Raw genomic sequence first — 24,668 nt, 5'->3', positions numbered from 1 at the left:
TCCGAGCGTGTGTGTGGTGTGTGTGTGGTGTGCGTGCTGGCTCAGACTCCCAGTCGGGATCGCCAAAAAAGCAAGCAGCGCAATCGCCATCGGGGAACGAGGGGTGAGGGAAGGGGAAGGAAGAAAGGCCGCAGGCTGCGTGCATGGCTGACATGCGAACGAACGACCGAACGAACGAACGGAATGTTGGAGAAGTGCACACTGCAACTGCACAGCTGCACCCGGTCCCTGGCGCTAGACAGCTGGGAGTGCATTATTATTTGTCGCGGATGGGATCGTGGCAGCACACGCTAGCGACTCGGTGCTGGATAACTGGGTCGGATGGAACGTTGAGGCTTCCAGGACCAATCCAGGATCCATCCGGCCTTCCATCGGCACCAATCGAATCGCTGCTCGGTGCCTCGCATCGGCACGGTACGACTGGAAAGGCACAGACAGACAGACAGACGGGCGGACTGGCGGACAGACAGACACAGGCATTCTCTGCATCGGAGGCGGCGACATGTATGTACAGTACCTACTCCACGGTGCTTCTGATACCTGCTGCTTTCGAATGAGAGCCGTGAAATGGAGCATGTGTGCTATGTGCCTGCTAACCAAGCACCGACATACATACAGCACTGCACAGCACGACACATCGCGGCACCGCACTACACAGCACTACTGTCTAGCACAGTACCCGTGCAGCACTCCCCTCCCATCGCTCACTGGTGCCGTTTGCCCGCGAGGCTGGGACAGTGGGAAGTGGGACCGAGACCGATAGGTGGGTGCCGTATGCCACAGCCGCGCCCGGCCAATCCCCCTTCCCCGCTGTCCGCGAGCCGCGTTGTCAAGGCTGCCCTATCGATACGCCTCGGTTCCAGCCGACGCTGTGCCTGGTCGAGACTCGAGACCAAGGCCGGACACCTACCGTGCGGTGCCGTATCTACGATACCGATGATCCCCATCCCATGCCTTACACGTAGCAGACCCCTCACATACATACCGTACATACTCGAGGCGGATCGTCGACGCCGACGACGTCTCGGGTTGGCGTACTCGAGGTGCACATGTAGCAGTTAACCTTCGCTTTCGCTGCGACATCAACTGGGTTTCGACGACGGCAAGGGCGACGACAAGGACGACGACTACAACCTTACACTAGAGCACCTACCTAGCAGGCAGGCCCTCGAATGCTACATACCGTACATAGATCAAGGTTCGCCATGCTGGCTGACGCTCGCGACGCTCGCGCATCTTTCTGGCTCTCGTCGTCTCCGGCAGAGTTTCCGACTGGCAGGCAGTAGTACCTAGTGGTGGTGGCTCGACGTCGAATGTCCCCGATCGAATGCCTCTCATCGGTCGGTTGAGCAGTTGAGCAGTTGAGCAGTTGAGCAGTCGGTCGAGCAGTTGAGCAGTTGAGCAGTCCAGTCCAGTCCAGTCCATCCGAGCTCAGGGATGGGCTGCAGTCTTTGCCTGCACTGGTCATCATCATCGTGAACATCGAAACGGCCCCGCTGCAAATCCCGCCTTACACAGGTAGAGTAGATACCGGTACCGGTATCATATTTACCGGAGTACATACCATACCTACTGTCCGCCCATAACAGCAGACATCTACACACCTCCTCCAGGCTCCGGCGGCCCCTCAAAACTACCCCATGCCTACCCGTACATGGAGTAAAGTACTCTACACGATGGCACCGACACGACCACGCAAAGACTTGCCCATCAGTATCGACCCTCCCGTCCCCGCCACACGTGCAGGAAACCAAAAAGTCAAAAAGTCAATCGCCTGCAGCCCGCGTCGGAGGAAACCAGCGAATCGCTTGCGAATAGTGCCTAGATTGACGGTGTGCATGGAGTGCATACGAGAAAGCAAGACAGAAAAGAAAAAACAAAAGGCCCGGAGACCGGCCCCCATTCTCAACCCTAGAGTATGGGGGGTGGAACACCCCTGACATCTCCATTCCATTCCGCTCCATCGCTTCCATTTGTTCCATTTGTTCCTGCCTTCACATGAACAAGTAATATACACAGGCTCATCTCGTTTCATCTACATGTATGAACAATTGACCCGTGTAAACGAGCCCCACACGGGCGGCGGGCGGCGGCGGGCGTTCCAAACATTCGCACCTCGTGATATCCTACACACTCTACGCACTCTATCCTACAGCCCTCGCTCGCTCCCTCGCTCCGACGTCCGCCCGTCTCCTCCCATCGTTCCCCACGATCCGTCGGGAGAACTTACCGCATGCCAATATGCCAATATGTATGCCAACCCCCTGGAACGGGATCACCCCAACCCACCCCAGCACACCAGACGGAACCAGCTCACATTCTGACAGCTCGCTCGCTCCTTCGCAAAGAAAAATTTGCGAGGAAAAAAATAGATGGATAGAACAACGTGGGATGGCACGTGCACGTGCATTGGTATGTTGGTATGCATGTTGGTATGTAAGAACTCCGGATGGGATCTGTTGGCAGGCAGGCAGGCAGCTGCACGGAATTCACGCACTGCGCTGCGCTGCACTGCGATGTACGGATTGTACTGCACGGATTGAATGCACGGACTGGGAAAAGGTCGGGTCAAAGCTCCTCTCGAGGGAATCGAGAGAATGTCGGTTTGGTACCAGCCAGCGCACGCAGGTTTACGCTGCTCTGCTAGTACTAGGTGCAATGTGCTCTAGGTGCAAAGCAGGTAGCAGGTGCTTTGGGTACCGATTGCGGAGACATGTACGGTTGAGTACGGTAGAGTAGAGTGGTTACATACGCGCTGCAGGGCATGTACAATACATACTGTATGTATGTAGAGTACCTCTCCTAGGGCTCTGCTAAGGCTCGACCGCACGACGTGAAGAGTGCGTGAAGAGTGCGTGAAGAGTGCGTGAAGAGTGCGTGAAGAGTGCGTGAAGAGTGCGTGAAGAGTGCGTTTAAGCTGCTGTCGGTACTGCTGTTACAGCTGGTGTTGCTGGTGTTGCTGCTGCTGTTGTCGGTACTGTTGCTGCCACTGCTGCCAACTGCTGGTGATACTCCTGTTGCTGCAAGCCACTGAGCGAAATACCTATGTAGGCCAGGAAGTTAGTTGCAGCTTCGTATGTCGAGTCCATAGACTGCTGATGTGTACTAGTACTAGCACCAGTATAGGCAGCACCGGTAGCTAGCTAGCGATCCCCTCACGGAGAGGCACAAACAGCGAGCTCACGAGTGCTCTACCTACTCTAGCATACGAGGTGTCAGTTCGCAAAGAGCGTCAATCCCACCGAACCAGCGGCGGCGGCGGCGGCGGCGGCGGCGTTTAGAGTACTATACATACCGGTAGATGCTCGGGGGTCCCGTTGTTCCGGTATTTCAACACTCCGGTATTTCGATGTTCCGATTCCTGGGGTAGGTAGAGTACTCTACGGTGGTTACTCCGCGACGGTCCGTAGGCCGTTGGACATCTGCATAAAGTACGGTAGAGTACGGCAGAGTCGAGGGGAGGGGAGTACCGGCTGAAGCTTAGGCTGTGTTCCCGGATAAGGAAGCTCTCTCCACTATGTACGGTACCTTGGAAGAGGAGAGAAGCGAAGAGTGCTCCGATTATTAGTGGAAACGGCGGAGCCTCAGAGTGGCGTGCCAGGTGCAGGTGTGGCTGGATACGAGCGCACTGTAGAGTACAGTAATCACAATCCCCAGCCCTCGGGCACCCGGTCCGCCCGGCGCCCGGCGCCGCATCCATCCCCCTCATACCCACCTGCTCTACATACCGGCCCAGCGCCGGTCCCCGGGAGACTAAAGCACCCATACCGTACTCTACATACTATGAAACCGTTGAGAGTTCCGGCGCGCGCGCGATGAGTTGTTCTGCAGGAGAATCCGCCGCGAGGGGGCCGCTGCCCCCTTACGGTAGGTGCATGCAAACCCGCGGGTCGGTACTTTTTCCGCTTGCTATGTACGGTACGAACTAGCCGTGCCATGGAGGATCGCTTGTGAACGAGGACGGGGATGGGGACGGGGACGGCCCCGGCAGAAGAGGAATGTGGGGGGACGGGGGATCGATCGGCGGGCGCACTGGGAGACGAGGGGGCTTGGCGGTGTGGAAGAGTGGGTGAGGCTTGGAACTGGGAAGGGTGAGCGGTGGTGATTGAGTGCGGGTTTTGGGTTTCTTGGAAGCTGGCGGCTGGCTGGGAGGGGAGGATGGAGGTCGTCGCTTGAATGGCGGTGGTTACTCCCTACTCTCCTCTACGCTACGCTACTCAACTCAACTCAACTCTGAGTGTTGACATTCGTTTCGATGACCGTAGGTTAAATGGTATCTACCCAGGTACCTAATACCGTAGCTTCTCGAAGCGATCGAGGGGGATGATACTCCAACACCTGGTTGGAAGTATGGAAACGCAATTGCAATCGCAATCCTTCGAGGCGTCAAACATTCCACCGAGTGGAGTCTGAAGCTTGAGTCTGGACACTGGAAACTGGACACTGGAGCCGACGAGTTTCGAGCTTCGAGCTGGTACCAGGTAGACTTTACGTTGGAAGCCTAGCTGATCGTCACTTTCGACCTCTTCCGTGTGGGCTCCTTGGGCCTACGGGCGGGTCGCTATATCGATCGATATCCGTTTCACTTTACTGTACTCTACTTTGCTGTACTCCACAGCGTCCAGGCTGCATGTACGTACTCTAAGCAAGCAAGCAAGCAAGCAAGCAAGCAAGTACTCCGGTATGTGTGTAGGTTGGTACGTACTAAACTCTCCGACATAATGGAAACAACTCTAGAGTGTAGAAGCGACGTGTCTATATCTGCCCAAAGACTATTTAGGCAGCGGTGGATCCCCGCCCGGCGCGGAGCAGTGTTGAAGGAACCCCCTGCGTGCTAACCTCTCGATCGCGATCACGATGTTACGATTCAGACTTCGACTTCAGAGCTCGATGCAGCCAGCGGTAACCTACACATGAAACCTACGTGCGAACTCGGTGCGAACTCGGTCCTCCCGGCCGCCTACTCGGAAACGCCCCAGCTACTCTACGGTCCTAGGTAGTACACCAGGCGGCCTACGACTCACGATTCGACTCGCCACCCGCGAACCGCGCTCTCCTGCCCCTCCTCCTCCGCCTCCGCCTCTGCCTCCAACAACAACGGCGTCACATCGGTCTTTTGGACGTTCGCACGCCGGACTTCCGGGCCGACGCCGACGCTACCACGTACCTGGGTAGTTACTAGTTACAGCCAGCCTCCAGGTACGGTATCCATCAGCCAGGCTACATATATACGCGGTCGTCGTCGTCGTGATCGCGGCCCCGGTCCGGCGGGCGGCTTAGGTGGGCGGGCGTATGTGGGCGGGTTAGAGGGTAACCACTCTACTCGATGCGCCGGGCCCACCGCCACTGTCACCGCCATCGCCACCGTTACCGTCACCGCCAGCGTCAGCGGCAGCGCCGATTCCCGGATGACTCCCGGATGAATACCTGGTGCGGTGCGGTTTCGCCTCCAGAGTCTATGACCCTTCGACTCCACTTTCGTTTCCGTTCCCCGGAGTCCCGGAGTTTCGGACCTGATTGCAGATGATATCGTCAGCCGTACCGTGCCGTATCCACTCCATGGTCCCAGTGCGGTTACGCGGGTTTGGACCGACTGTGGAGGGATTGCGATAGACCGCCTGCTACTAGGTATGATATCTAAATTCCAAGGGCTCTTGAAGTAGGAATGTAGGATGCCAACAGTAGGTATTTGCCCAGGGCCCGTTCTGTAGACACCACAAATGCCCGTTTTGGACCACAGATACGATGTAGGTACAAAAACCTGAACATGCAAAAAGAGCCATACCGTAGACCATCCGGAGATCTCATTAACTGCGCAGAGTACAGTCCACTGAGGGGTAAGAATCGTGGCAGTGCTACAATATATTCGACAGAATGCATCGATTCTGAGTGCTGTAGTTGGTACATACTAGGTAGCATGAATGAATGCACACTCACCACCACGCTCATGGCTCATCCATCACGAAATGTTTAATGGACAGTCATCTATATTGTCTGTACTACCTATAGACTGTAGTCTGGAAGTTGCTCCTTCGTGACCTCGTTATCTGGTGACGATATCGAACGGAAGGTGGCTAGGTACGGTTGTCTACCCAGGCTGCTTATTTAAAGTTCTAGTACCGTACCTAGGGAGGCAGTGGTCTTGTAACATGTTTCTTCGATTGCGATTACAGTGATGGTCCGTGCTCAAGAGTCAATCGCCATGGGGGAGGGAGGACATGTCACGACTTGGTATGTACCGCTCGGACACCTATGTTGGAAGCTGCAAGGAGAGGTCGTTGATATGTAGCTAATACAAGGCCCGTACCCGCAGTGCCACATTCCCTAGGATTCGACGGACGAAATAAAGAAGAAACATCGAGGAAACACACATATCGACTTCCCAAATCCGGATCCGGATGAATAGTACTCTAAGACGAGTGACATCTCGAGCTCCAACTAATCACCCGTCGCTCTCCGGAGTAGCAAAGTAGAGTAGAGTAGGTACCCGTGGCCAGTGACACCTACCGTATCAACTCTTTGTGCACTTGGGTACCTGGGTACCTGCTTGGTTAGAGGTTAGATAGCGGTACACAACTCTCGAGTTCGGAACTTCGGAGCGAGCGAGGGATGATGGCTGATGCCGGATCCGACGGAGGAGGTATTTAGGTACTTGTGGAAGACACTGGATTTGTCATTTCCATTCGAATTTCGAACTGTTCGCTTCTCTAAACACTCTAAACACTCCAAACCGCCAACACGGCGAGCTCGCGGCGACATCGCACAGCAAGTTTATGTACTTTACCGGTCACTGTGATTTTCACCTCTGCGGCACACGCAGTCGCACATTCATTTCCTCATTTTTCATCGATAACCTCCTCGTCAGCCCTTCAAACTCTGCGACGTGCCTGTAGGCTGCAGGAAAACAGGGCCGGGAGACAGGGCCGGGAGACAGGGCCGGAAGAAAGGCCGGAAGACGCCCCCCAGTTCCCCAAGTTCATCCCCAACCTCTTCGCTCACTGTCAGCCTCACCTGCACAGTGCTGGCAGGCAGGCTGTTTACATGGATGGGATCCGTAACGTTACATACGAATTGCTGTCCGGGCCCTCCGTGAGAGAGAGATGGGGGAAAAAAAAGAAGAGAAGAAAAAAAAGGTGCAGACTTCAACAGGTCCGAAACTCCAGACTCTAAGACTCCGAGGAACATCTGACGGCCGTGCACGGTCGTCGGTGCGTATATCCCTATTGTACAGCGACGCGGATATAAATATACGCGGGACAGCCGGCATCATCATGTCGCAGACTCGCAGACTTGCGGTCGGAGCGTCGATGCTCTGCGTATGCGAGTACTTGGTCATGTATCATGTATCATACGTACATAGGGCTCGGACTGGTGCTGGCGATCAATCGGCATGGTAGAGCACGGTATCCTGGGCCATCGTTATCGGCGGTGGTCTGAGCGGAGGGGGAGGAACCAAGATTAGCGTGTGGGGTGGGAGGTGAAGGGTGAAGCATGGAGAGCGAAGAGTGAAGTGAAGTGGGAAGGGTGAAGTGAAGTGGAAAGTAGTCAGACCGACGGTGAGACTTGACTCCTGAGTGCTGTCGCAGTGTCGTGTCGCGAGCGTGGCGGAAAAGTGCCGCCATCTCCGCAGCGTAAGCCAGCCTTCCTGCGCCTGCTATGTAGATGTACCTAGCATCGTAGCGTTCGGTTTCCACCGTCCCCTCAACGATCCAAGGCGTGTGTGGCTGCTGCTTCCGTGATCAGTGAGCACTGAGCGTAGAACTTGATGGAAGTCGCTGGGCGGCGGAGCGGCTATGTAGTATCATAAGAGCTCATCATAAGTAATATGGCGGCACCCGAAGATCATTTTTGCTCCGGTGTGTGTAGCACGGCATTCCCGCTTGTCCATCGATCTGATTCGATGCAGTGCGTGAATGGAGAGCGGAAAGTGTGCTCTAACCAAGTGAAGAAAATGAAGAACAACAGGAAGAACATGAAGAAGAAGAAGATGATGAAGAATGGACTAGCAACGATCCCTACACCCCCACAGTACCTACTACTTACCTAGGCACTCAGTGATCCACTCAGCCGTCCGAGATCGCCGGCCGCCGCGTGTTCCGTCCAACTCTTCGTCTTGACACCAATATATTTCGTGAGATTCCTAGCCTAATCATCAATCCGCCCCCTCCCCCCTCTCCTTTGCCCCCCGGAGGCGGAGGAAATCCAACCGAGGGGGGTTGTCACTGTTCCAGGCATCGCGCTCTCTCCCCCTTACAAAGCGGATACGGGTACGTGTTGGACACATCCAAGACTCCAAGTATGATACCTACGTCAATTTTTTTTGCCAAAAAGTCTCAAAAATTCGTTCACGGCTATTCTTGGCCCCACTCACTTATAGTCTCACCCACCACCCCCAGGCTGCCCCCCGCGCTCCTCCCACTCGGAATCCGGTTCACCCGCAACCGGTCGTATGCGAGTACTCTACTCGTGGTTGCTGTTGGTTCGTAGCAGCAGCAGAAACAGCAGCAGTAGAGACCAAGAGAGGCTGAGGCTCGCGGAGGAAGGAAACATTCGGCAAGTCGTGCGGCGGGGATAGTGCGTGGTCCGTCCGACGTCCGACGTCCGCTGGTCCTTCTTCTCGCTCGAACAACCGCCCCCCAAAACCCAAAAATCCAAAACCCAAAACCAAAGCCCAAAAAAACCTCCCGGATTCTTCACCCAAAAACAGACTGCCTTTTCTAGCCTGCCCGCCTACCTGAGTCTTGAAGGCGTTTCCTTCCTCCATCGAGAATTCGCCCCGCCCTCCCCTCCCCCTTTATTCTTTATACACTCTACCTGCCTACGTGCTCTGCATAGTGTCCATCTCCACATACATCAAACCGACACACCTACTGCTAGTAGCCTAAATGAAATAACTCGTAAACGAAGCTTTCTCTAGTTGCTACATACCGTACCTACTCTACTCCACTACCACCGCCGCCATTAACCAGGGCTGGCAAGGCGCACGCTCCCCGCTGCTTCGTGCAACTACACCGCTGCTACTGCTGCTGCTGCTGCCACCACAGCTACCCGTCGTCGCCTCTGCTGCTGCTGTTTTCTGTGTGGCTCGCACTCGCACTCGTCCTCCCTTCGCGACCGAACAATTGAGAGCTCGTCACATAATGTCGAATTCGTCGTCGTCGTCGTCGCGGTCGCCCTCGTCGAGGAGGGCAGGTGGGGATGAACGACAGGGTTGGCCGCGTATGTCGTCGTCGTTGTCGTCGTCTTCGTCGGTGACAGTGTTGCTGGTGGGCCTGGTAGCGATGTGCTTATCTGCCACTGCGGACGCTCAACCTGTGACGAATCCCTACCACAACTACGACGTCCGAAGCGCGGTGGCGAGTCCCGGTGGCGGAGGAGGCGTCGGCGGAGGGGTCATTGCGCGCGAGAACCTTCACGGCCGAGGTGGTGGAGCTGGCGATGGCGGTGGTGGTGGCGATACTGCTAGGGATTTGACATCGGTGTTGAGGCGACACTTGTTGAAGCGACAGCAGCTGGCCGGAACGAACGATGGCCTGCCGGGCCCGGCGCCGGGCACCAGCGTCGCACTGATCATACTGTACTCGATAACGGGCATCATCACCGCGCTGTTCCTGATGATCATAGTCACGGGTGCGGTTCGGGCGCACAGGCACCCGGAGAGATATGGGCCGCGCGCGATCGCACGCTTCGGACGGCCACGGCAGTCGAGGGCCACGGGGCTGGCGAGAGCAGTGCTGGATACCATCCCGATCGTTCGCTTTGGTGCTGTGACGCCGGAGCCCGATGTCGGGAAACCGGTCGATCTCGAGTTGCAGGATGGGACCTCGACCCCGGCGACCCCGACGTCGGCCAGCCCACCGCCACCACACATCGGAGACGCTGCCGCTGTCGTGGGAGCTGTCGCCGCGGCTGTTCCGTCCGAGCGAGCCGACACCCCCGACGTGCTGGAGACTCCCGATACTACTACTAGGTCGGGCACGACGACGCCCGCGCCGCCGTCAAGCACGGCGAGCACGCCCGCACCACCCATGGACAAACCGCTAGCCTCGCAGAACCAATGTCCCGTGTGCATGGAGGACTTTGAGCAGGGCACCGAAGTGCGGGTGCTGCCGTGCGGACACTCGTACCATCCCGACTGCATCGATCCCTGGCTGCTAAACGTCTCGGGATCATGTCCGCTGTGGTATGTGATCCCCGTGCCATGCCCTCCCACGTAACTCCTGCTGACCGGAACATAGCCGTATCGACCTCCACCCAGAAGGCGAAGAAGCCGCCAGCGAAGCTGCAGCCGCAGCCGCAGCCGCCGCCGCCGCCGCCGAGACTGCGGCGGTTCCTCCGCTCCCCCACAGGAGCTCTTCGAGGCTAGCACAGTACCTGCACGTAGCGCGCGGATCCACCGGCGACGAACGTATGGCTGCGCTGCGCCAGGTGCGCGAGGAACGGAACCGCCAGAACGGCACTAGGAGGAGCCGCGTGCCCGAGCTGGGCGTCTCGCGGCTTAGTAGGGCGTTTTCGAGACGGATGCAGGCGCGGTCACAGCAGCAGCAGCAGCCACCACCACCACCACCGCCCCCACCCCCGCCGTCGCAGGCGCAGTCGATACGGCCAGAGGGCTCGACTTAACTACTATAGAGCGGTTGCCCGGCCGATTCGGTTCCATTCCTTTTGTCTTCGATGCGGACGTTTCTTGTCCCCCACCTCCCCACCCCTCTCTTCTCACCACCGGCTAGTGTTTTGTTGGGGGTGTATGGGCTTGTTTTCCTTTCCTTTCTTCTTTTCCTCACGCTGTCTATGATTTATGCATGCTTTTGACTGGAGTTTGGCTTTGGCTTTGAGCTTTGGGTTGGTGGGTGGGGTGACTGTGGATGGGTTGGGCTGGGTTGGGTAGGGCTGGGTCGGAATTGGCACTGGAATCGATTGATGCATATGGCGTGTACATTTACCATTACCATTACCATTGGGAGTAGCATACTTACTCGAGTTTGCGGCCGGTTGCAATAAGCTTGATGTTGTCTTGTAAATTTAGGTACTGCACGCAGCTCAACTCAACTCTTGACTCCTCGTACAATTTTCCACGCATTTAAATACATGGCCAAACATTCACCCGAGAGCTGACTAGACCCACCGAAGTGCTATGGCATCCTCAAACCTCACATTAACCTGTTGGTTGGCCACGTGTGAAGCGGGTTTGGTGCCCGTGTGAAGCGGGTTTGGCAATCTTGGAGACTGCGGTCGAGGGGTTGTGTGTATGGCGGGCTGGTCTCGGTAGGTATCCGTCGTATCCGGTTGGAGTCTACTCTACTACCGTATTTGTGTTCTGGGTATGCAGCGGTATTCATACTCGTATACGTGTAATTGGTTGTTTCGGATGGCACTCGTTGGCGCTGGCTGTATCGTGATTACATACAGAATAAGGATGTCACTTAACTTGGGAACGGTACTCAGCCTCGTAAATCTACTTGGGTATCCATTAGTGTAGTGTACCTCGGATCTTGATTTCCAGAGTTAATCACCATCCTCGACTCGCCCAGTTGCACTAACACCTAGCAGACCGTACCAAACCCAGCCAGAGCTCTCGTTACACAAGATCCACCCCACCATCCGACCATCTTCACACGAACCTCGCCAAAACTTTTCCTCCATACTTCACGACACAGCAACAACACAAAAATGGCCACCCCACTATCCGCCTCCCTGAGCACCCTCACCACACTGATCACGCACTGCCGGGCGTCGCTCGCCGCCGCCTCCACCTCCGCCGCCTCCACCTCCGCCGCCTCCACCTCCGCCGCCCCACCGCCCGCCAGCTTCGACGCCCTCGCCGCGCTGCACTCGACCGCGACGCTGGCGCGCGCGCACATCACGAACCTCTCCGTCACTTTACGACCACCCATTACCAGTGGCGGCGTAGAAAAATTCACCAGCGAGCTCAGCAGCACAATAATCCCGTCTCTGACAGCGGCGGCATGTTCGCTCTCAGCAGCTGCGCACGGTCGCGCGCTAACGCTCGAGGCGCGGGCAGCGACGGACTCGCTGCTGGCCGCAATCGGCGAGTACATCGCTGCTGTGGCCGGGGGGCGGGGTGACGCTCGGCTGCCGAACACGGGGGTTGTGTGGAGTGCTGCTGATCGGGTGCTTAAGTTGCGGGAGCTGGGGAATGGGGGGGTGGTGGAGCGCGATGTGGGGGCGTGGGCGGAGTGTGTGGATGATGCGCGCGAGGAGTTGAAGGGGTGGGTTGAGGATGAGGATCTCGACGGGAGTGAGTCCGAGGGCGATGAGGACGAGATGGAACAGGAGTTTTGGGATCGGCCCACGAGGAAGGGGAGGCTGGATGAGGCGACGAGGAAGAGGGCTGAGGAGGCGCTGAGGCTATTGAAGTTGGTGACTATTCTGTTTGGCGCCGCGAGGAAGAGGAGGTTGCTCGGTGACGCGAGGCTCAAGGAAGATGTTAACAGGGTTGATGGGATCGCGGAGGCCGCGAAGAATATTTCGAGGCTGGTGGATGATGTGGGAATGGCGTTCTACGAGGATGAGGATCTCGAGGATGTGGTGGGTTCTTCTTACTTCTCCAACGGGAGGGCACTGCTGACGGCGGCCGTGGTTAGGACCGGAAACGAGACGAGCTGGTCAAGAAGGCGGTGGAGCTGGCGGAGTTGTGTGTACTCGGGAATCAACAGGAGAAGGATGGCTACTCGGCGTGGTTTGAGAATTGTAAAGCTACGCTGCAGAAATCTACATGATATACCTACGGCACCCAGGACATGCCCGAGTGATCAATGCAAACCATACAAGTACAATACAACTAGAAGCGGTGGTGCCAAACTATTCGTTGCTCCACTTAGGCTGCTCCTTGTTCACGAACGCATTCATTCCTAGAGCACCCCCATCAGTGCCTTATCATCCCGTACGAAGAGGGGGGAGGGGAAACCTACCGATCTTCTGGTCCTTAGTCGCAAACAGCGAGTGGAAAACCCTCCTCTCGTACTTAACCCCCTCAGCGAGCGAGCCCTCATACGCCTGATTAACGACCTCCTTGGCCGCCTTAACCGCGAGCCTTCCATAGCCGGCAATAGCCTCGGCAGTATCCCGCGCGCCCTCGACCGCCGCCTCGGGGGTCTCAAAGCACCTACTGGCGAGGCCCCACTGCTCTGCCTCCTGGCCCGTGAACGTCTTGCCCGTGAGCACAATCTCCATAGCCCTACTCTTCCCGACCGCCCTCGCCAGCCTCTGACTCCCTCCCGCCCCGGGGATCACACCGAGCTTAATCTCGGGCTGTCCAAACACCGCCTTAGGCCCACAATAGATGACATCGGCCATCATGGCGAGCTCACACCCGCCGCCCAAAGCGTGCCCGTTCACCGCGGCTATGATCGGCAGCGAAACACTAGTCAGCTCAGACCAGAGCGCGATGAAGTCCCCGCCGTATGCCGCGGAAAAGGTGAGTGAGCGCATCTCGTTGATGTCGGCGCCCGCCGCGAAGAAGCGGGAGTTGCCGGTTAGCACCACCGCGCCCATGGTGCCGTCGCTGGAGAAGGCGCGGAGGGCCGCGTTGAGCTCACGCATCAAGGGCGTTGAGAGCGCGTTGACTTTGGGGCGGTTGAGCGTGACTAGAGAGTGGTGGGTGAGTGGGGGTGGTGGGACGAGAGGGGGGAGGGGGCGCACTTTGGCCTACGCCGGGCCGGGGCGTCGACGTGAGGATGTACTCGTATTTGCTGTCGCTGCTGCTGCTGCTAGCCGTGGCATCGGTAGAGCTCCAGCGGGCGGCAGATTGCAGCGGCCGCGAGATCCTGCCGGCACCGGCGGCGAGGGGGAGGCGCGTGGAGAGGGTGGTTAGGCGGAGGAACAACATTGTGGTTGTGATCGTGGCTGTTGTATGTACAGTGCAGTGCAATTGAGGGATATCCTGGGTGGTGGAGTTGTGGAGTCGCGGATTCTCACATGTGGTTATTGGAGCTTCGAGTTCGGAGCTTACCACCTCCACCCCACCGGATGAATGGACCCAAGGGACGTTGTAAAGCCGCTGCTATGCGAGGCGAACGTCAAGATCTACGGTACTCTACCCCGCCAGCTTATCGTCATAAGGAAGCACGCGAGGTCTTGGACGGTGATCTGCTCTAATTCCATATGTATCTTACGGAGCGTACCTAAACATGATAACGAGACAAAAAAGATAAAGGATGACTATCACAATCATCGGAACTCCAGGGAATAGAAAATCGAAACAAAAAGCAAAACCCAACGCCAATCCGTGTCTTCGTACACCTATAGCAGTATCATACCCATTCACTCATTCATCTAAGATTGCTTCGTGCCCGTTCCACTCTCCAGATCCGGCTCACCCGTGACTCTTCCCCACAGCGCCCTAAACGCCATCAACGCCGTTGCGGTCAACGCGGCGGCACCCAGGAACAACGCATCGAACCACCGGTCCACGAACGCCGGATCTAGTGGGGCACCTAGGGACTCTGAGATGACGGTGCTCATGCTCAGCGGCAAGTTACTGCGCAGGAGGAGTGCCGAGGCCAAAACGTACACTGCGCTGATCTGCGAGAAGAACAGGGCGAGATTTGGGTTATTGTCGCTGATGGAAGTGGGAGCAATCCGCATCACCATGTTGATCGTCGTCAGGACGGAACCGAGGGAACCGCAGATGATCACACCGGAGAGGAGGAAGCCGATCTGCCGTGACCATGCAACGCGGTCGAGATGCGGATCCCAGTATTCGGCCAGGAGCGCGAGCACGTTGCTGATGGGATCGCTGCGCGAGAACGACGAGTCACGGTGTCGCACAAACGGCAGGTGCGCGAATGTCGTTGCCGCGATCCGGTAGATACAGTAGACTGAGAAGGCCCAATACACGGTGGTGAGGATGCGGCCCCTCGCGGTCTGCGAACGCTGCTGGAAGGTGAGATTGCGCTCCAGCTGTGTGAGCTCGGATGAGAGCGACGCTCGCATCGATTCCAGTCCGGAGACTTCTTTCAGTAGCACCGCATGCTCCTGGGTATCCGTATCGCCCCCGCGCAGCGTCGACATCATTTTGGTCATCAAGCCGTCTTGCGAGGAGTCCTTCTCCTGTATCTTCTTCTCCAAGTAGCGCAGCTTGTTCCTCTTGCTGTTCAGCAGCTCCGTTGTAGCGTCCAAGCCTCCCCGAGCGCGCGAGACGTCTGTATCCGACACCGGCCGTTGTTTCGCGACAAAGCTGTGCCACGGCGTCGACACGCAACCGAATCCCGAAAGCAGCGCCATGAGGGAAACACCCACAACGCCCACCCTCGCAATGCACTCCTGGCACAACGTTCTTGAATTCGAAGCCCACAATCCCATCTCTCCACTGCGGATTGGCAGCTTGTCGCCCAGTGTCCAGAACACCCACAGCCAAGCCGTGAAGCCACCCACCACTACCACCGTCCGTCGTTTCCGATCCCATCGTCCCTCGACCAGAGAGTATAGCTCCAGTAGCGGAATAACCGCAATCAGACACACCAATAACACGCCCACCACGGTCCGAAAAGCCAATCGTCGCGCATCGCTGTTGACCCAATCACTGACCTAGGGAGAGACACCTCGCTGTCAGTCGCACTGCTGGTAGCTCCTCTAGCGTCCACGAGGGCACACGTCTGAGACTCCTTCATTCCACTAACCTCGCAGAGCACCAGCTCAGCCAGAACACCCGTAGCTCCCAACGTTGTGCTGAAAGCGATTGCAGAGATCCGTTTGCGCAGGCGGCTCTCGGGGTTGGTGTTGTGACGGGCGCCAGCGCCGCAAAGTGCGGGAAATAGTCGGTGGAGAACGATGATCGAGATAACCGAGAACGTGACAACAAATGGTATCGACGCAAAGAGCAGCTGGACCGTCGAGGATGCATACTGCTGCCCAGGCCGGTGCGCAACGCAGTCGTCGTCGCAGCGATCGGCCGGTACCATCATCGATGGTGGTTCAGGACCCATTGTTGCGCAGCGAACGGGGGGCGAGGGCTCCAGTGACTGATGTTACTTTTCGCGATGGGAACCGTGGCGGGCTCATAGACTAGATATGGTAGAGCGCACTGAGAGCTGTGGAGGTTTGTTGCGATCAGGACGGCCGCGCGTTGACGTGGTTTACATCATACCTCTCCTGTAGCTCGTCGCCTTGCAATTAAGCGGTCACGTGGGTGAACGGGACACCCTTGCTCGTTGAGTGATGTTTCATGACAAACAATCGTCGTATCTTTCGTTTCATAAAGCCCTCCCGTTCACGCAATCCTCCCAACACACAGTGCACACAGGGTAGATGCGGGTCCCCGGCCGGATGGAGCATCGATGCGGCGAAGAAAGTACGAGTCCTACATCGGAGTATGTAGATAGGCAACTTACAGCTTCTGTTCATAAAACCAAGACCGGGGCACAAGCCGGAATTTGAAACCGAGCACCCGGTGAATTGAAGGGTACTCGCTTGACGGGTTAATTCTAATCCGCTCAAGCACCCGGGAAATGATCTTCAAGAACAAGCAGATCCGCGGAGCTCGAATGCATGGTCCACCCGTGATCTCTATCGTGTACCTGGGCTCATTTGCCGTCTCGAAGCACGAGACGATCATAGCGAATGTGGCGATCACGATTTGGAAATTGCCTATCCGTACGTATCCGTCTTGAGGTTATCTTCTCATGTTGCACATTGTGGTCGTCGCATTCCATTTTGTAAATATTCGGATACGCATTCGTGGTACATACCTTGGGGCACCGCTCCCAAACACGACCCGTTCCTTTCGATGGGTAGAAGCTGATATGTAGGGTCAAGTTACTTCGGAGAGACTACATAGAGACCTATATGTACCGGTACTTGATGCACCGATGAAGCCTAAGCTCCACACATGAACGGTGAACCGTAGCTAGGCCGCTTCTCTCGCTAATTGACGGGATTTCCGGGCATTAGTAGTCGATGACTTCCAGTGCTATGTAAAGCAGAATAACAAGGCTGTGAGAGCTACTAACACAGGATCCATTCTTGGCCTGCGAAAGAAGCCCTCGTTCTCTATCTGGTGGCTGGCAGTTAGCTACTTAGAGAGAACTGGAGAACCCAACTCTTGAATATATCTTGAATCTAAAGTGAATGGCACTTAGAAGCGCTGCTAGAACCTCATTTATCAGATATCACTCGCTCTACGCCTTTATAATTGGTCAATGAACGGATTAGAGGCCAATCTTGCTACATACTGCGGCGGGGGCTGTGAATGCTTCTTCTAAGCTGAGTATGTAACTCGCCACTGCTGTTCAGCCTTTCACTAGTAAGTCATATTTGGGATTTATAATAGCATCTTAGGATGGCTGTCGGACGATTGGAGTGCCCAGGGCTACCAGACACGTCCCGCGGGGATATCTAATGCTAAGCTTCAAGATAATTCCGAGTCTTCTAAGGCGTCCGACACTTCTGAAATTAAACTGTCTTCGTAATAGCGTCTCCTGGAGAAAGGTAATGCCGCCTAGGGCCGCATTACCTCTCATGAAGCTCCAACATTGCATGGAATAACATTCTTCGCAACTCTATTACCACGGGCCTCTAATTACGCACATGGCATATCTGAGAACCTTAAAGTGCTTACTTAGGAGTATAGGAGTAAACCAAAGAGATGAACGGAATTCACATCCAAAGGATTAAGCCTTCGCACTCATGGAACCGAGTGATAGTGCGAGTTCGGTACTCAACACTCCCTTGAGACATGGTTGAGTTTTGCGAACAGTTCCGGACTGGCACAAGCATCAAGTCGATCCCAGACGGTCAACTCTACATGCGTGACCTCGACTCCTATCACATTTCCCCCGCGACCCAAGTCTCGTCGGCCATACCGGCATTCCTCCGGCCTCACTATACCCGCACTCTATCGGTTGATACCTCCGACGACCGGCGTTTTGAAAATAGGGCTGTCGGTATACAGGGTTCTCGGTACCCATAGATCCTTGTGCGTGAAGTATGGACCATGGCATTGATCCCCGATTGGTAGCTGTAGCTGTAGCTGCCGTGCTCTCCGACCGGGCCGCGGGTATACCGTATCCTGTGACTTTCAGCTCCCGGCACGGCCGTCGACAGTGATCGAAGCGGGTCGGGCTCCGGATGGTGTTTCCGTAGATGGTGATCACCGACACCCGTGGCAGAATATACTGACTTTATATGAAAGAGCGTCCGATAACTGGCCGGAGACTGATCACCCGTTATCAGTTAAATGGACATGGACATGCACATTTTGGGGATATATGACGGTACCTAAGCGGATAAACGAACCAACGAGCACATCGAGATGCTGCACGGTTTCCCGGTAACAATCCCGCTGCCCTGCCATGTCTCCCCCGCCGGCTGGCCTTCTCGGCGTCGCCGTTCTTATCGTGACAACTGATCGATAGGTTGCAATGTCGACGTGGCTGATATAACTTATGTTTCACCTTGGCAAAGGTAGGTATATGAGGTGGGTAGAGTGGATATGCAGTGAGAGAGACAACGTACATAACGTCGTTGGATAGATATGGGGTCTACCGTTGCTCCATGCCGGACAAGTATATCTACAGCTCACCGCGAGATTGCACGCAACCCGGAAGCTGTTCATGGTCCGCATGGTGATCTCGCCGGACCGGAGGAAGCAGGTGAGACTCAAGGCTCGCAATGACGTCCAATCAGAAGGGATGGCCATGGGTCTAGTGCAAAGAACTCCGTTATTGCAAATCCGCAGCTCCAGCTCTGAGGCTCTATGCATGGCCACTTCTTCGCGCGTGATCAACGGGAGTCTTTCTTTCGTGCGGCAAAGTGCAAATGCCCGAACAAGCTGTGCTGGTAGGATTGCACTTGCATAATCACATGCTAGACAGGCGGCAGGTCCGAGGAAAGGACGCAAACGGTGCATAGATGCTTTATAAGTACATGATGTGTTCGAATTGCGAGCCGGTGCACTGCGCAGTGTGGAGCTACTACATATAGCGGTGCGGCTCATCGCAGAAGGGTGAGAATCACGGACCAAGAGTTTCTAGCGCAGATTCTCTCAAGGTTACCCGGGATCCTCCCCGCCATTGGACCCTTAGTTAGCTCTCAGAACGTTGGACGTCATTACTTGTGAAAGTACATACACGCCAAAGAGCAGCATCGCATACCGTACGATAATTCAACATCTCCACACCATCAAGTGCACTTACTTACTTACATCTTACACGAATCACTAACACCCTCCACTTTATAACCAACCAATTGACCCAATCCGACACAGCGGCACAGTGGCACAGCTCTGTGCACTCGTCTCTGCTCGCTGGTTGATCCATCAGCAGTAGAAGTCATGCAAGGCACTCAAGATTCCTCTCGAGCGCCAACAGACGCCCATTCGCTGGAGGACCGACTGCGCGACATGATTACAAGTCACCAGCCTCACCAACCGCAGCACAATCGACCTCCAGCATACCCTGCTCTCCCGTCGGTACGGCAGTCGATGCCGCCACCGCCGCAGTATTCACAGCGCCCGAACGGACCTCCCCCGACGTACGTGCAGAGCAACAACTACTCGGCACATCCGATCCCGCTCCGACCACCACCTGGACTCGCTGGAGTGGGGTCGCGCCCTCGCACCACGGGACCTCCGCAATTCGGCCCTGGGCACCAGCAACGCCGTTCACAGGGAGGACCCTCGATGCAGCAGCCTACTCAGGGTCCAGATGCGCCGTCGTCATCGCCACGATACCAACAGCCTCGCCGTGGCTGGGGCAATCCCGCTCCGCTCGCACCACCGCCACCCAGCCTTGATCATTTCCCACCTCTAGGTAAAGAGAATCCAGAGGGGAAACAGCGATCCCCACACAGCGTTCCATCGTATCAGCGCGCTGATCAACCCCATGGCCAGCAGCCCCACAGACCTAAAGCGGGTCCTCTCGCAAGCAATAATAATCCTATCGCTCCTCGCAGGTTTGATCGGCGGCCTCCGAGGCTTCCCGTTGCGCATTACGAGCAGTTCTTTGTGGAGCAGGCGGCCAATCTCGAGAAGGTTGCCAAATCACTGTTGGAGGAGATCTCGCCGCCGGATGAGGAGACGGTCGCGAAGAATGAGCTCCTGCATCTCTTGCAGGGCATCTGCAGGAAGCTAGTGCCAACTGCTGTGCTGATACCATTCGGCAGCCTTGTCAGTGAGTACCAACGAACAAAGCCAACCACCTCTGGAAGATGCTGACTGTTGCACAGCGGGTTTCTCGACCGCATCTTCGGACATCGACTGCGTGTTCGTCGCTGGACCTCTCAACGACCCCGCCACGCCAGAGGTATCCGACGATCTCCCTGCCCTGCTGGAACGGAGCCTGCAAGAAGAGGACTTCGATGCACAGCTACTGACTCGCACTCGAGTCCCCATCATCAAGATGAAGCAAAGGGCTGCTCCTGGCATCGGAGAGATACAGTGTGACATTGGATTCAAAAACTTTCTGGCGATCCACAACACGCAACTGCTTCTGTGCTACTCCAAGTGCGACGTGAGAGTAAAACAGATCGTGTTATTCGTCAAGGTATGTTTCGCCCGAGATCTCCGATTTATAGATCTCTAATTGGATTAGTGGTGGGCCAAAAATCGACACATCAACTCTCCATACCGTGGCACGCTGTCTTCGTATGGATATGTCTTGATGATACTCCATTATCTCATCAACATCGTCCAACCACCGGTTCTGCCAAACTTGCAGCTGCAACCCATTCCCCAGGGTACGGCCGATAGCGAGATCCACTACAAGGAAGGCGGGAGTGAGTACAACATCTGGTTCGCCAAGGATATCACGAACATCGGACCGAGCCCGAATACCAGTTCTGCCGGAGAATTGCTTAGAGGTTTTTTTGACTACTATTCCTACAAATTTGCCTGGGGTCAAAGTGTGATCTCCATTCGTACTCAGGGAGGCCTCCTCACGAAGCAGGATAAAGATTGGTGTATGGCAAAGAGCAGGCCAGCGAATACGTCTGACGGCGCGGAAACCTGGGAAGTTAAAGACAGGTATGTTTTTGCTGTGTCGCGTATCGTCCGGTTCCTTGTGGCTGACTGATCCGATAGGTACCTCTTCGCCCTCGAGGATCCGTTTGAGACCGTTCACAACGTTGGAAGGACATGCAATGGCCCAGGTAATTGACACCATCTCATCCACTAGCGAGATATATCCATTGACACGCTTAATCACAGGGGTTAGAAGGATCCGAGATGAGTTGCGACGTGCAATGGACCTTATCAAATTCCGCGGCGACGGAGGCCAGAGGCTCGAACGGTTTCTCTGCGAGGAAGCTCCACCGGAGAGGCCATTCGTCAAGAAAGAAGACCGTGAGCCGAAGGACCCGAATGCTTCCATGAGTCCCGGTGCAGAGAACGAGAACGCAGCCGAAGAGGCGGCTAACTCGGGGGCGGCTGCTGGGGGTAAGGCAGCTGAGGATTTGGTGCTCGATACTCTGGATGCTGTTAAGGAACTTTCGCTCAATAGCTAAGGCGATCGGCTGAATTCGAGTCATAACTGATCTCTCCCTATATCATTCGCATTTTTGTCTTTCTCATTTCCTTGTGTCTTTTTTCTTTTCTTTTTTATCTCTGTATTGGAGTTCATGGACGGTCCGGTCGGGATATCGGATGAATATCAAAAGCTGCTGTTGTTTTTCCTGCGGAATTGGGAATGGGAAATGGATACGATGTGTGTACCTTTAGCAAGTGCAGAGATTGTAACGAGGAATGAGTTCAAGTGACGGCGTTCACTTAAGATATCGCACGTTCATTCGGCATTCACTCTATATATCGCACATTCATTTCAACTATCGCGCCTCCATCCCAGCCACAAACAACCATGACACCTACCGTGATCGGGACTGGGGGCTGGGGGGCGCTTTGCTACACCGCCCTGCCGCCGAGCCCAGCGCCGGTGAAGTGAGATAAGTAAGTCAGCTATGTGGTACTTGGGTACTCTAGATAGTGACTCAATTGCGAGTGTGCGAGTGTGGGTCATCGCCGTGACCTCCAACAACATTGTTCCGCAATGAGTTGAGTGTTTATCTCGACGCGTGCATGGACGATGACACTACAGTCTACAAGTGGGGGACTCGGGACTGAGCCCCCCAGCCCCAGCGAGAAAGACGATCATATGGAGAATGTACTTCAGGATGAGGACGGATATGGATGGGAAATTGTGTTTACCGATGGATCTGCGATATCGATCCGTACTTTGTATGTATGTGCGTATGTGGATATGTATGTGCGCGCTGCGACGCGCGATAGACCTACAGACAGAGAGATAGGTAGAGCTGATAGATAGCCAGCCAGCCTTCCAACCCTCTCTGTTTACGCTTTACCCTCGGCTAAAGTGGAACAATCCGGAGTCGATTCGATTCGTGAGTGAATTTCTACTCACTCACTTGGGGCTGATAGTTGAGCAGGCTTGGGGGAGGGAGGGAGGGTTGAGGTCTGTACTACACCGCAGACCAGAACGATGGACTCTGGGGAGAACGATGGAAATAGAAATATCGTATTCTTTTCGTTTCGTGATGGGGAACGGTGTCGACATTACTCATCGAAGGTCGACAGGGCAGGGCAGGGTTGCCGGTGGGTGCTGGTGGTGGTGGTGCTGGTGGTGGTGCTGGTGGTGGACGGGAACGTGTTGCGCGCAGACTGAGGTGGTTGGTTGGTTCGTTGCTGCGGTGGGTGACCATCCACCCCAGATTTTGGGCGCGGTACATGTTTACGTAGTAAGGGGCTCTCGGGAGTCTCACAGCTTGATCCCTGTCACCAGCAGCACCGTCATCGTGTTCTTTCCGGACGAGGAACAAGCAAGGTATGTAGAGGAAGCGCCCGGGATGGATGGATGGAAGGATGGAGGGATGGGAGGATGATTCGAGATGATTATGATGATGGCAGGAAGGACAGGGCTGTGCTAGAAGAAAGTTGCGCCCGTGAGCGCCCATTCGATGTATCAATGATCGAGGCGTGGACGCTGGAGGTGGACAGCCAGCCTGCCCGTCCGTCGCCCGTTGCGCTGTTTGAAGCACGGGTTCCTTTCTTACCGTCCGCATACTAGTAGTTAGCATACCTCGAACCTAAGCAGGTACCTCTTTGGAGTTTAGCGAACGGAGCTCGGGGGTAGAGCTCCTACTGCACAGCACACAGCTCCCTGGGGTCTGTCACGATAAGACCGGTCCCCCTTCGATTTGCGCTATGTATGCGTACCCGCGGCTTCCAGCTCACGTCCCAGTGTCCCCCTTATCCACCCTCCCACCCCGTCCCACATGACTCAGTCTCTCATTCATTCAAAAACAAGCTCTCTCCTCCCTCCCTTCTCTACCTCTCCCCAACCCATCCTTTCTCTGAAAACCTCACCGGCATCCAGTATAAACACTACTGGTCACCTTCCCGCCTCGTCGTCCATCAAGCAGCAATATCAGTAGCCAACACCTCCTCGACAAGCTTTTGACATCAATCATACCTATCTACCACGAATCCTCTCCGACAACTACACCAGCAATCATGCCCATCGTCGACTCTGGAGATTTCCGATCCGCTGCCCACGAGATCCGTCGGGAGAAGGAGGTTTGTTGTTCCTGGCTACAGCTGTCAACCCCTTGCTACGGAAACACAAAGACTAACAAATATCAAACAGCACCGTGTCAAGTACCGCGGAGTCAACATGAACCTCATTGGAAACCCCAAGACCACCATTCCGGGTGCCGAGGCCAAGGCAACTTGGACCGCCACCAACAAGTCAGTCACCTCTTCTGCTCCCTCCGATACCACCCTACTGACATATCCCAGACACCAGATGCGGGCCCTGCCATCCCGAACCTGCCAGTGTTTCAACTGCAAATGCTACCGGGGCAAGAAATCGCGGTCCCGCAAAGAGATCCCACACACGGACGTGGTATGCACCGCATACGCGCCCTCGGCCATGGCCCGCAAGACTCCTCGACCTACACTGAACCTCGCGGATGACTTCCGGGACGACGACTACACCTCGTCCTCCTCGGACGATGGTGACTACATGGGCGGTGTTACCTACTCGTTCGATAACACCGGCCCGAACTGTGAAATGGACCTCTCCCATGCCGTTACCGAGGCGGTCGAGAAGTTTGAGACCAAGGAGCTGGCGTTGATCGTCAAGAATGAGTACGATTTCATCATGGAGAGCGAGACGGAGGAGGAGTTTGAGCTTATCTGAACACTCGCTCTCGGTTCATCTCCATCGTGTCACTTCTTCTGATACTCATGTGTACACCTTTCCATTTCGATCCGTCGATGTTTTAATACTCCTTTGTTGCTCCTATTGCTACTGTCGATGCTCTGGTGTTTGGTTCCGATTTCGGGGGGGGGGTTTCGATTCCATCTACGTTTGCGTTTTTCTGACTGCTGTCTACTGCTCTTTGCTGGAAGTGGTTGTTGTATTATTTTTTTGACCTTTCGTGTCTCTTTTGCTCTTGATTCTGCTCTCTCATTGAGACGATTTCATTGCACACGCTACAAACTAGAAATGACCTTAGATACCGTTGCGGTTTTTTTTTGCAGGCAGCTGTTGGAGTTGGATACGAACGAATATAACGGATATTTGTGGGAGCTCCTACAGTGCCGGGTTTGAGTCATGTGAGAACTGAGCTGTGAGCTGTGAGAGTCGTACCTAGCTGTTGGTTACCTACCCGGTACTCCAGCTGTTGGTTACCTACCC

General features: G+C 55.5%; 9 protein-coding genes across 9 annotated transcripts; 5 read left to right on the top strand and 4 right to left on the bottom strand.

Moving 5' to 3' along the window:
• Nucleotides 1-906: 906 nt before the first annotated feature.
• BZA05DRAFT_420472 (uncharacterized protein) lies at nucleotides 907-1,903 on the bottom strand (the record flags this gene model as incomplete). The annotated part of the gene is made up of 6 exons (XM_051485646.1): nucleotides 907-925; nucleotides 986-1,140; nucleotides 1,184-1,272; nucleotides 1,605-1,644; nucleotides 1,688-1,821; nucleotides 1,852-1,903. The coding sequence occupies 6 exons, from the start codon at nucleotides 1,901-1,903 to the stop codon at nucleotides 907-909; spliced, it is 489 nt and encodes a 162-aa protein (XP_051337631.1).
• On the top strand, nucleotides 1,762-2,826 carry BZA05DRAFT_121879 (uncharacterized protein). The gene is made up of 2 exons (XM_051478690.1): nucleotides 1,762-2,251; nucleotides 2,349-2,826. Exons 1-2 carry the CDS (start codon nucleotides 2,040-2,042, stop codon nucleotides 2,737-2,739), a joined length of 603 nt encoding a protein of 200 aa, XP_051337630.1. The 5' UTR covers nucleotides 1,762-2,039; the 3' UTR covers nucleotides 2,740-2,826.
• A 6,126-nt stretch (nucleotides 2,827-8,952) lies between these two features.
• BZA05DRAFT_121809 (uncharacterized protein) lies at nucleotides 8,953-10,670 on the top strand. The gene is made up of 2 exons (XM_051478689.1): nucleotides 8,953-10,183; nucleotides 10,239-10,670. Exons 1-2 carry the CDS (start codon nucleotides 9,141-9,143, stop codon nucleotides 10,621-10,623), a joined length of 1,428 nt encoding a protein of 475 aa, XP_051337629.1. The 5' UTR covers nucleotides 8,953-9,140; the 3' UTR covers nucleotides 10,624-10,670.
• Nucleotides 10,671-11,511: 841 nt separating this feature from the next.
• Nucleotides 11,512-12,740, top strand: BZA05DRAFT_475638 (uncharacterized protein; the record flags this gene model as incomplete). The annotated part of the gene is made up of 2 exons (XM_051488207.1): nucleotides 11,512-12,549; nucleotides 12,606-12,740. The coding sequence occupies exons 1-2, from the start codon at nucleotides 11,671-11,673 to the stop codon at nucleotides 12,738-12,740; spliced, it is 1,014 nt and encodes a 337-aa protein (XP_051337628.1). The 5' UTR covers nucleotides 11,512-11,670.
• BZA05DRAFT_404673 (ClpP/crotonase-like domain-containing protein) lies at nucleotides 12,691-14,039 on the bottom strand. Its single transcript, XM_051484335.1, has 3 exons — nucleotides 13,663-14,039; nucleotides 12,933-13,607; nucleotides 12,691-12,872 (listed from the first exon to the last, which is right to left on the bottom strand). Exons 1-3 carry the CDS (start codon nucleotides 13,847-13,849, stop codon nucleotides 12,823-12,825), a joined length of 912 nt encoding a protein of 303 aa, XP_051337627.1. The 5' UTR covers nucleotides 13,850-14,039; the 3' UTR covers nucleotides 12,691-12,822.
• A 49-nt stretch (nucleotides 14,040-14,088) lies between these two features.
• On the bottom strand, nucleotides 14,089-16,095 carry BZA05DRAFT_404670 (Abscisic acid G-protein coupled receptor-domain-containing protein). Its single transcript, XM_051484334.1, has 2 exons — nucleotides 15,642-16,095; nucleotides 14,089-15,549 (listed from the first exon to the last, which is right to left on the bottom strand). Exons 1-2 carry the CDS (start codon nucleotides 15,945-15,947, stop codon nucleotides 14,296-14,298), a joined length of 1,560 nt encoding a protein of 519 aa, XP_051337626.1. The 5' UTR covers nucleotides 15,948-16,095; the 3' UTR covers nucleotides 14,089-14,295.
• Nucleotides 16,096-18,137: 2,042 nt separating this feature from the next.
• On the bottom strand, nucleotides 18,138-18,914 carry BZA05DRAFT_121758 (uncharacterized protein). The gene is made up of 2 exons (XM_051478688.1): nucleotides 18,238-18,914; nucleotides 18,138-18,174 (listed from the first exon to the last, which is right to left on the bottom strand). Exon 1 carries the CDS (start codon nucleotides 18,866-18,868, stop codon nucleotides 18,410-18,412), a length of 459 nt encoding a protein of 152 aa, XP_051337625.1. The 5' UTR covers nucleotides 18,869-18,914; the 3' UTR covers nucleotides 18,138-18,174; nucleotides 18,238-18,409.
• A 725-nt stretch (nucleotides 18,915-19,639) lies between these two features.
• Nucleotides 19,640-21,459, top strand: BZA05DRAFT_340545 (uncharacterized protein; the record flags this gene model as incomplete). Its single annotated transcript, XM_051480970.1, has 5 exons — nucleotides 19,640-20,129; nucleotides 20,185-20,501; nucleotides 20,550-20,980; nucleotides 21,038-21,105; nucleotides 21,164-21,459. 5 exons carry the CDS (start codon nucleotides 19,640-19,642, stop codon nucleotides 21,457-21,459), a joined length of 1,602 nt encoding a protein of 533 aa, XP_051337624.1.
• Nucleotides 21,460-23,268: 1,809 nt separating this feature from the next.
• Nucleotides 23,269-24,315, top strand: BZA05DRAFT_121723 (uncharacterized protein). The gene is made up of 3 exons (XM_051478687.1): nucleotides 23,269-23,542; nucleotides 23,613-23,713; nucleotides 23,765-24,315. The coding sequence occupies exons 1-3, from the start codon at nucleotides 23,480-23,482 to the stop codon at nucleotides 24,165-24,167; spliced, it is 567 nt and encodes a 188-aa protein (XP_051337623.1). The 5' UTR covers nucleotides 23,269-23,479; the 3' UTR covers nucleotides 24,168-24,315.
• The last annotated feature ends 353 nt before the right edge of the window (nucleotides 24,316-24,668 follow it).

This window comes from Tricharina praecox (genome assembly GCF_024521635.1).
Source record: "Tricharina praecox strain CBS 144465 chromosome Unknown BZA05scaffold_20, whole genome shotgun sequence".
Taxonomy (NCBI): Eukaryota; Fungi; Ascomycota; class Pezizomycetes; order Pezizales; family Pyronemataceae; genus Tricharina; species Tricharina praecox.
The sequence above is the reverse complement of the archived record's forward strand: the minus strand, read 5'-3'. Positions and strand labels throughout refer to the sequence as shown.